The 11347-nt window shown below is 35.3% G+C and overlaps 1 protein-coding gene across 3 annotated transcripts in view; it reads right to left on the reverse strand.

Moving 5' to 3' along the window:
• Window positions 1-11347, reverse strand: part of Zdhhc15 (zinc finger DHHC-type containing 15) — a 215736-nt gene that overhangs the window by 51551 nt on the left and 152838 nt on the right. For all 3 annotated transcript variants that reach the window (XM_004647319.2, XM_023707590.1, XM_023707589.1), the window contains one exon: window positions 346-466. In XM_004647319.2, coding sequence (XP_004647376.1) covers window positions 346-466 — 121 coding nt within the window. The remainder of the gene's footprint in view (window positions 1-345; window positions 467-11347) is intronic.

Raw genomic sequence — 11347 nt, forward strand, 5'->3', positions numbered from 1 at the left:
ATGCAATATAGGGCCAGGGAGATGGCTCAGTAGAATAAGCGCTTTCCTGGCAAGTGCAAGGGCCTGAGTTCAATCCCCAGTTCCGCAAAGAAAAAAAAAAAAGGCAGCAATATGCAATATAACAACCATTGTTGAATTTCTATCATTTTGTTTAATGAAATTCTGTATTGTTCCTAATGGGTTTTTAACTATTTTATTCTTTTAATATTTTATAATAAAGTGTTGAGAAAATTTCATAGTGGTTTTCAAAACATGAGAGAAAATGGAGGATATCCTGGCAATATGTATGACTTACTCTTTCTGAGTTCCTTGCTAAACTCCCAAGCTGATTTTGGATGAACTGACCTCCGCTCCCGGTTCTTGTGTAAACTGGTAGCTTCTTGGCCATATCAATGAGCATCTGCTTCTGGATCTCAGGTCTCTCTTCATTTTCATAGCGCTCCTTGTCTGTATAGGACAAGTGGAACTGGAAGAGTAGTGATAGACAGCACTTTATTTTCCAAGGCTCACAGAAAGGATTGAAAACATTAATTACTTAAATGAAAATTTTTTTACAAACCTTGAAGCCCAGGTACCAATTTATCTTATAACTTTCTCAGGCTAATTATCTCAATTATGTTCTCTAGATTCTTCTCAGTATTCATTTCTTTCTTTCTTTTTTTTTTTTGTGGTACCGGGGATTGAACTCAGGACCCTGCGCTTGCCTGGTAAACATGTATTCTATTGAGCTATCTCCCCAGCCCCTTAGTAGTCATTTTTTTATAAGATACATGGAGTTTTTTGATATATCGTGTTATTTTAAGTATAAAACACAAATCAGAAAATGTGGCTTATCCAAAGTTGTACTCCCTCAACTAATAAGCAGCAAAGCTTATCTCTAAATTCAATTCACCTGACACCAAGGCACATTCTCTTTCCATTGCGTTAATCCATAATGAATGTTGCAGACAGAGGTATGGCGTGCTGCTACCAGGATCTTGTCAATGGCTGACCATGCTTATTAAGTTGCAGTGTTTTCTACAGGTGACATTGATGACACTTTTTGAGAAGTTGTATAAGACTCCTTATGATATTTGCTATTCAGATGTTGAAAATGAGTAGAAATTTGGATATTTTCACAATATATTTGAGAAACTGTCTCATTGCTATTTCTTTTTTAATACACTTAATTAAAAATTAAATAAAATAAAAAGAAATTTTTAGACTGATATGGCAACTGTTACCATTTTAGTGCTACACTTTGTCTTAAAAAAGATATGCCAACAGTTTCTCAAAGTAGTACAACTTTCTTCACTTTGGGCCAAAAGATAGACTGGAGAAAAAACTGACAGGTCTCTATTCAGGACTTATGGGCTTAATTCTTACTGATGTCACTTAAAAGGTAATTGCTTTTGAAAGTCTGACACCCTTACTCTAAGTTTCTTCATCTGTAAAATACAAGAACTAATATATACTTCATAAGAAGTGCTCGGTAATGAAAAGTAATTAAAATTTCCATTTGGAAACCTAAGTATATCCTATCTTTTAGATATTGATTCTACTTGGTGTGCAATAGTATAATCATATTTGACATCTTTTTATGACTTCAGTGACATTTTTATATCCTCTTGTGAATTACCTACTTAAGTCTTTTGTGCATTGAAAAAGAATTCGGATGGTTATTTTTTCTCTATTGATTTGTAGAAATTCTTTATATATAGTTGATCCTGTTTTTTATTGTTTTTTTTTACTAGATTGTGGATTTCCATTTCAGATCTTTATGTTATACTTTGATGGACATAAGTTTTTTGTAGGTGCATGTACTTACAGAACCAATTTAGAAAATTTTGGCAATATATACTTAAGCTAAATGTGTCTGCACATTGACCCATTAATTTCTTTCTTAGCTATATGACCAAGAAAAAATATATAACAAAAGTCATGTACAAGAATGCTTATACAAGTTTAAATCATAAGAGAAACAAAGTAGCAACACAACTGTCTTTCTGGCATAAAAATACAAAATTTACTGAAACATGTTGGTGCATATGAATATCTATCTAGCTACCTGTCAACATATACATATATGTATATATGGAAAAAAACCTCATCAAATTGTACTGTTTACACTTAGTAGGAGGAATATTGTATGTTGGTTATACCTCACTAAAATGGAAACATGCACCAACATGTATGAATTTGAAAAATATTATGTTAGAAGAAGGATTCTACATAATAGGGCATATATGATTCCTCTGCTATGAGATTAAAAACAGGCAAAACCAATCTACACTGGATAGCAATTCACATTACTGATTACCTCTGAGACAAGGCTAATTAGGAAAGGGTATAATGGAGATGTCTAAGAGGCTACAAATGTTCAAAGTCTTAATCTGTGTGATGAATATGAATATTTATCTAGCTACCTGTCAACATATACATATATGTATATATGGAAAAAAACTCATCAAATTGTGCTGTTTACACTTAGTAGGAGGAATATTGTATGTTGGTTATACCTCAGTAAAATGGAAAAATACATCAATAAAATATCTGAGATTGTTAAAATATATATCACTTTAAAAGTGGAAATGTATAAAATGAATCTATCTAAAGAACCATGCCTAGTATGTTTTTTAGTGTTTTTACATTATCATTTCATTTTCAATCAGAGGAAAGAGTGGTTCCTTGGGGTATGTGGAAATATAAATGGACACTTCGTGGCAATTATGATATATGAAGTGTGGTACAGGCATTTAATCCTTAGTCCAGGATGCCAACTACTCTGAAGAGAACTGCATGGGTGCACACAAGTAAAATTTTCCATCCCAAAGACTATAAATTAGTGTTATCAAATATTAACTGAATGAAGGAATTACTGAGTTGAGGAGGACAGGAGAGGTGGTGAGGGAAAGAGATATATATATGTATGTAAGCAGGGTGAATTGGACAGCTATGTTATACATTTCTGGTGGTCTATGGAAAGGAGAAGTTAATTCTTAATTTGTTTTGTCTCAATTTTTCATTTCATTGTCTTTTTTCTCTTCTTAATTTCTTACATATTTCTTTCTTTTTTTTCAAAACAGGATAGAAAGACAGTTACAATAATTAATATATTGGATATTGTTTTTGTAGTAATTTATAGTATAACATGCAGACATGATATCTTGTCTAAACACTATTAGTTCCAAACTTTCTTTTCATTCAACTAAGAGAAAGTAGCTGTATATCTATCCTATTTTGTACATATAGATATATGTTTTTTTTTCACTACAAAATGGTCCTTCATTTATAGCCCCCTTTTTTGTTTACTTTTGTCAGAGATGGGTATTCCATCACCATTCATATATTGTAGGTACATGAATTCAGCACAGTAATCCAATATAGTCCAGTAGTCTATAATAGTAGTGGGTTATCCAAATGACTGACAATGTCAGAAGTTGTTGATTTGAGCCTGTTACAGCTCAGCATATTAATATGGCTTTACTTTTTATACCTCATTTTTATACTTTTTTGCTGGATGGTTAATACCAAGATAAAGCAAGACCGATAGAATAAAAAAATGTAACTTTTGTATCTGACAAGGTCAGTCAAATGCCTTCAGGATTTACCCTGAAACCCTGTACAGCAGTTTGTAGATCTTTTGTCAGTGTCAGCCATGTTATGTCTAAGGCAGATGACATTCAGACAGTGATGTTAAGCTCAAAAACCTATGTTTTAGGGTAATTATATAATTAAGCTTCTCTTCTGGAAGGTTAAAACTGAAGTTTGCAGACCAAAAAATTAGAGAAAAAGAAGGGCTACAAGGATAGCCAACATTTTGGCCCTAGCCCTTCAAAGTTAGTGAGGACTCAGGACATGAGGGAATGTGTACTGTAATACCCTTTAACTCAGTGGTATCCCAAATTTTCTGATCAAGGAGATTATGGGGCCACAGAAGAAAGTGATTGACAATGTAGAGTGTGCCTAAGGAGAGTCACCTGGAGAGGAAACATTCTCTCAGGCTTTCACAGGGAGCAAATTGGTTAAGCAATGGCTGTGACTCATCCACATGGCTGACACTGACAAAAAATCTTTCTTCTTCCAATTTTGCATGCATATATCTGGTAATATGAGCAACTAGTTGGAGGACAACACTATGCATTGGAACAAATACTGTGAAATTCATATTATTTTGTTAAGTGAAATTCTGTATCACTTATAATTTTTGTTTTAGTACTGCTTTGTACTTTTTAAAATATTTATTAATTTTTAATTTTTTGTCAAAGAAATGATTAATTGAATAATGTGAGAGTCTAGAGTGATTTAAATAGTAGTTTTAAAAATGTATTTAAGACAGGGTCTCCAGGGTCTCACTACATAGATCAAACTTGTAGTGATTCTCCTGTTTTCAGACTCCCAAGTGCTGGGATTACAGGTGCGCCACCACGCCCAGTCTCAATCACATATCAGTGGGCCTTGGGGGTGGGACTGACATTAAACAGCATTTTGACTGAAATATACGTTTGATTTTTCTTTGTATAATTAGCATTAATGACACCAAGCAAAACCTAGAGACTTCACTGCATTGAGGCTCTGCCTCTGGTTTCTGCTTTTCCTCCATAGCCTCGGGGCTGGGTGAGCTGCTAGCAGTGCCTCAAATGTCTTAGCACAGGGAATGGATTCCCTTGCCCACATTTCATTCACCAGGAGTCAAGGGGGCTACAGCCGTGTGGCCATGGCTGAGGTCATGGAGTGACCTAGTCCTGACCCTCCTAATTAGCACCCGGTGAACAGAACTGTAGATGGCATGCACTACCCTTTGCAGCAGGACTGGGCACGTGGTCATGCAAGCAGGTGGGAGGTTCCAGCTGGGTTGGCCTAGGACTGAAGCATGGGGTCTTCCCTCAACCCAGATGGTGCCTGTACCCATGATGGCAATGCATCACTTGGAACCAAGTGCTTGCAACTTATAAGAACTTTTTTCCTTTTTTAAAAAAATCTAATTGAGCAAAGCTAGATGCTTTAAACTCTATCTGCTGTACCTTTGCTCCATCCTCTTTGTCCCATTTGGGACTTGAATTTAAAAACATATTACCTGCTAAGTCCGTTATAGTGGTCTTAGGAATGTATATACAGGATCTAAGAAAACAACAAACATATTTGCATATATCTACAAACATCTGTGAGGCTCCAAACTTTTTGACTCATTTATAACTTTCTCCTTTTTGGCTTCTCTTAAGCAAATTTCATTTTTTTTTCTTTTTGTATTTTAGGGAAGTGTCTACAGGGTTTTCTGGGTCTCACTACTAGATCGGACTCATAGTGATCCACCTGTTTACAGCCTCTCAAGAGCTGGGATTACAGGCATGTTCCATCATGCCCAGTCTCTTTACTTTCTTTAACAAATAAAAAAGAAATGTAATTGATGCAGAAACTGCAGCTCCAAAAATAGTAACTAAATTAATATCAACCTAGTTACTTAATTTTCTTAGAAAAATTATATACAAAAGTATAAGGTTTAAAAAATTATTTTCATTTTGCTAATTAAAAGTAGCCTCTTGGAACAAAACTTTAAGTTTTGCTAGTCCTTGGAAATATAATTTTAGAAAAAGTTTATTCATACATTCAAATGTATAGAAATATCATATTCATCATAGGGAATTTGTACTTCTACATGACATATTTTGCTCCTCTTTTTGCTCCGATCCCTTCCCCTCCTTCAATCCCTCTTCCCCTCCCTATTTACAAGGATTTGTTTCCACTTTATCCTTTTAAAAAATCCTTTTCCCTTTTCCTTTACTGATTTTCCTCCTTCTCCCTCCTTAATTTCTCTTTCCTTTTGAAAAATTTCTTCCTGTTTCACACTACCTATTGTACATTTTGTTCCTTATTTACTCTTTCAATTTCTCACAACAAGGAGACAATGTGATGTTTATACATGTGTCTCTGAATTGTTACACTTAAGAGTATGGTCTCATGGTGCATCCATTTACCTAAAAATGTTTCAAAGAAATATAATTTTCTTATGATACATTGTACCTATGTAAATGGCACATAGTGTTGTTCCTAATTGTACATAACGAATACTTTCTGGTCATTCAACAAGTTGTACACTCATGGATGCATATAGGATATAAAATAGATACCCTATGTCTGGCACTAGCCAAGCCTTATTGAGAATTAGAATACAATGAGAAGGAACAGTGCATTTTGAGTTAGACAATTGGTGACAGACTGTGAGAAATGAAATATATTTTTATCAAATAAAAATATATTTGATATTATAAAAATTAACATTGAGGTTACTATGTAGGGACAATGAACTCTTCTTTTTATAAATTAAAAATGACAGAGATGTAGTATTAAAAGTTTGACTTTCCAGTGCATGACTAATATCGGTCATGTCATCCAGTTTAGGCCTATGAAATTCACAACCACTCATCTTTTTATTGGCCTAAAAGTTTCATAAATAAATAATATGATAGGGCAATTATTTTAATTGAGCTAAAATTCACATAACATAAAATTCCATTTTAAAGGTACATTTTATAGCATACAATTAAGTGGCATTTAGCACATACATGATGTACTGCAACCATTACTACATTCTCACTCCAGAATATTTTCATTACCTTAAGAATAAGTTTCTTACTCATTAATTAGTGTCACTCACGGCCTTGCCTGCAAGGAAGATGCAACCACTGGTTGTTTTCTGCGCAGCTCTTTATTGCTCTCTCACATCTGTCTTCTCTCTCTCTCCGAGGCCCCTGCTCTTAGCTTATGTCTCAGGGCTTCCAACCATGGGGTGCCATGTATGTACTGTCCATTGGTCCAGGTATGTGGAAGCAATGCATTAGCCCAAGCCTTGGCCTTTTATGGAGTTGTTTACTACCAGGAGCGCTCACACCCTGAGGGGGTGGAAGGCGGAAACCGGCACCATCTTAGGGCGCGGTTATATGCAGCTCCCTACAAATTAGTCATTTATCATTACTTTAAGCCCTAGTCTCTGCAAGTCAGTAATCTACATTCTCTATCAGTTTTCTATTCTAGATATTTCATATAAATGTAATCAAAATGGTATAGCCTTTAATGTTGAGTGTCTTTCAATTTTCAAGGCTTATGTATACAGTAGCATATATCAGGATTCTATTATTAATAGATGAATAATATTGCAGTGCAAGGCCCATACCATACTTTCTTCATTCATTATTTTCCTTGATTGGCATTTGGGTTGTTTCCATCATTTTTCTATTGTGGTGGATTGACAGTTGGTGAGCGAGTAGTAACACCCAGCTGAACTGAATCAGCATAGTGTTGAGTATGCAAGGCCCACCTGATGATTGCTTCCAACAACATAAAAAGGAGAACTGGAGAGGAAGAAGTAGGAACTGTTGGTTCTTGTGGAGGAGCTTGTCATGCTGGCTGTCCTTATGAACTCATCTGTTCTCATAATCAGAGGAGCTCAGGACCTTGTCACTGACACTAGAGAGGAAGAAGGTGCACTGTTTAATCTCCTGGAGAAGCTTTCCTGATATAGACTCAGCTGTTCTCATTGTCAGAAGAGCTTGGAACTTTGTTTCTGAGGATGGGTGTGGTACTTTTCAGGGGAGCTTTGGTTCTTTTTGGAGTATCACTTCCTGGCTCCAGTGCACATTCCTCAGCCTGCTGACACAGATCCTTTATCCCACTCATGCAGACTTTTCGGCTTCCACCATTGATTTATCAGCCTTCCTAAAGCAGATCCTTGAAACAGGCCTGCATGAGACATTGTCATGGGCTCTAGGTCTCCAGCTGGACTCATGAGGGTGCACTGTTATGGGCTCTAGGTCTTCAGCTGCACTCATGCAGGACACTGCCATGGGATCCAGATCTCCCACTGGGTTCTTTGGGTCTTCAGTTTGTAGACAGATTTCCTGCACTCTTTTGTATTTGATTCTTTGGGTGACTATTAAAAAGTAATCCTATAAGATATGTGTCCTGTATTAAATTGATTCCCTTGCAAACCCTGAGTACAACACCTATGACCAATAGTTAAACTATGAAGAGTGATGTGTAAATATTTACCTGAATCCTTGTTTTCAATTCTATTGAGAATATACCTGAGAGATAAATTTCTAGGTCACCTAGAATCTCTGCATTTAACTTTATTATGAACTGCAAAACTATTTTCTATAGCGATATTTTAAATTCCCAGTATGAATTTAGGAGGGTTCTGATTCTTTTTCTACTCCCTGTCAGCAATGATTTGTGTGTGTGTGTGTGTGTGTGTGTGTGTGTGTGTGTGTTACCGGGGATTGGACTCAGGACTCTGCGCTTGCCAGGCAAGCACTTATTCTACTGAACTATCTCCCTGGGAACAGGCAATGATTTTTTTCAGTAATTATTTTTATTCATTTAATTTTGGTTTTCGTGGTGATTGCAAAGTGGTATCTCACCATGGTATTGATTTGATTCTCTAAATGATTAATGATATTGAGCAGTTTTTCATGTGTTTGTTTTATATGTGTATATATTTTTGGAGAAACCTTTATTAAAGTCCTTCCCCCCTTTTTAATTTGGATGTTTTGTTAGGTTCTAAAGTTTTTAAAAAACATGTTCTTAGTACTTGAAAATCAGATGTATGAATTACAAATATTTTCTTCCATTCTTTGTTGGTCTTTTTACTTTGTTGATATTATATGATATACAAAAGTGTTAAGTTTTGGCACCGTCAAATTTATGTATTTATTCTTTTATTGTTTATGTTTTTGTTGTCATAGCTAACAATATACTGCCAAGTTCAGAGTCATGAGGATTTTTCTGCATTTCTTAAGAGTTTGTTAGGTTTATGCCTATATTTATGTCTTCAATCTATTTATTGTGATAAAATACATATAACTTAAAATTTCATCATTTCAAATATTTTTAGATATATAATTCAGTAGCATTAGTATATTTACATTGTTTTATAACTATCACCATCAATCATTTCTAGAACATTTCTGTTTTCCCAAACTAAAATTCTGCATCATTAAGCAACTTTCTGTTCCCACGTCCTTCTAGCTACCTGTAATGACCATTCTACTTTCATTCTATGTGAATTTAATTTCCCTGGATACTTCATATACACAGAATCATACAGGATTTGTTCTTTTGCAGCAGGCTTATTTAATTTAGCATAATATCTTCAGAATTCCAATGTTCTACCATATCAGAAATTCCTTTTTAAAAAGCTGAATAATATTTTATATGTATGTACCAAGGTTTATCTATTAATTTGCATTGATTCCACCTTTGGACTATTGTGAATTATACTGCTATAAACATGAGCTTTCAAATATGTGTTTGAAACCCTACTTCCACTTATTTTTGGTATATACTCAGAAATGTCACTAGATCACATGGTAGTTCTCTTTTAATTCTTTCAGGAACCATTTTATAGTTTTCCATAGTGGCTACAACATTTTACACTACTAACAACATTGTGCAAGATACATGCTGACTTTGATATTGGTATTTAGAACAGGTTGGGCTCAAACTTGCTATCTTCCTGCTTCAGCCTCCTCAGTAGTTGGCATTAAAAATATCCACCACCACATATGGCTCATTCAGCAAGTCTTTCTGTGCTTCATGATCATGTGTATATTTCTGTGGAGAGAATTCTATTTAAGTTTCTTGCCCATTAAAAAAAATTGAGTTGTTTTGTTGTTAATTATAAAGTACTTTTATAACTATGATTTGTACCTATTTTCTTCCATTCTTTGGGCTTTTTACTCTCTTGACTATAACCATGGACCCAGAGAAATTTTTAATTTTGATACAGTCTAATTTATATACTTTTATGTTTGTTTCCTTCATGTCTGGTGATTTTGTTGTCATATCTAAGAAAAGTTGCAAAATTCAATGTCATAAAACGTTTCCTCTATGTTTCAAGAGTTTTATAACCCTAGCTCTTATGTTTAGGTCTGATTCATCCCATCATTTTGCAGTAAGTTTTAAATCACAAAGTGTGAATCATCAACTGTGTTCTGTTTCAATACAGTTTTAGGATGAATAAAAACATGCCACAGTAAAAACAGGCAGCAAATCAGCCTTTCTAGGACCTACAATCAAAACATCTTGAAATCCAAAACTCACTGAAGAGAATCAAGAAAGAACAAACAGGAAAGTTAGAAAACACAGGCAATCTAGAAAACCTGAAGACATCTTACAGAAAAGGAGAAAGCAGTCTGGAAAGCTAATCTAGGCTTTCAGGGAGAGAAACCTGGCTACCCCAAACATAAGATAAACTCAGAGAAGGTCAGTCTGTCCAGTATAAGCAATGGTCATGCAGTACTAGCCCCAAGAGAAGCCTATGGTTATTTTAAGTTGCAAATACAGTGCAGGATTTTACTCTGAAAGTGATTCCTTCCATACGGCAGGTTAGCATTAAAGAAGAAATCCACTGCAGTGCCTGCTATATATATTTTGAAGGGATAGAATCAGTAGTTATTTTTGAGGTGTTTATTGTTTAAGATTGAACTACTCAAGGAATCAGAAATCATAGAAAAACCAGGCTTGAAAGTTTGTGGGGTTACCAGAATGCAGTGCCTGCATGGTCATAAGAGAGTTGCAGAAAGGCATGATCCTAGAACATCTCAGATGTTTCAGCGACAGAGAACTCAGGCTGTAGAAGACACATCAGACACACCCACTCGTTATGGGGAGAAGCAAGCCCAGTAGCATGGGATTTTTCTATAGGGGATAGATCTGAATGTGCTCAAATTAAGTCCAGAGAATTGCTTGGTAACCCTTCCTGCCTACTGCAAGGACAGGATTCAGAAGTCCATTTTTCCTTTTCTCTATCAACCAAGGTTATCAGGGATATGCATAATTGCCACACCCAAGGTGTGTGAAAAGAGTGGATTCTGGATTAAGTGGGACACTTCACCAGGCCATAAGCTGAAAATTCAGTTGGGGATAGCAGTGGCGTGGGGTCTACAGAAGGGTATAAAACACTAAAAGCTGCTGGGGAAGTCTTTAGGCACACAACACTCAAATGACTGACTCCACCTAACAAGAAAGGCAGGGCCATTCTCAGCAATTACACAACTATAGAAAGATAACAGGTCACACTTGTGACTCATTATCCCTCCCTAAAGGCTGCTGGGTTCTAGTACCACTCATCCTGCAAAGAAACTATCATTCAAATACCTCAAAGCAGATGAATTTTTTAGATTAATTTTTTCTGTCCTTTGGTTTCATTTTTCCCCTATTTTGCTGTTTGCTTTACTCTTATTTTCTTTCCCTTCACTCATTTTTATGTAACATTTCAACTTAATTTTCATTACTTTCTTCTATTCTTTAATTGTATTTTTATCTGAGCTTTCTCACCACTTTAATTTATTTTTTTTATTATTTTTATTTT

The sequence above is a fragment of the Octodon degus genome, unplaced genomic scaffold, assembly GCF_000260255.1.
Source record: "Octodon degus isolate 3935 unplaced genomic scaffold, OctDeg1.0 scaffold00301, whole genome shotgun sequence".
NCBI lineage: Eukaryota > Metazoa > Chordata > Mammalia > Rodentia > Octodontidae > Octodon > Octodon degus.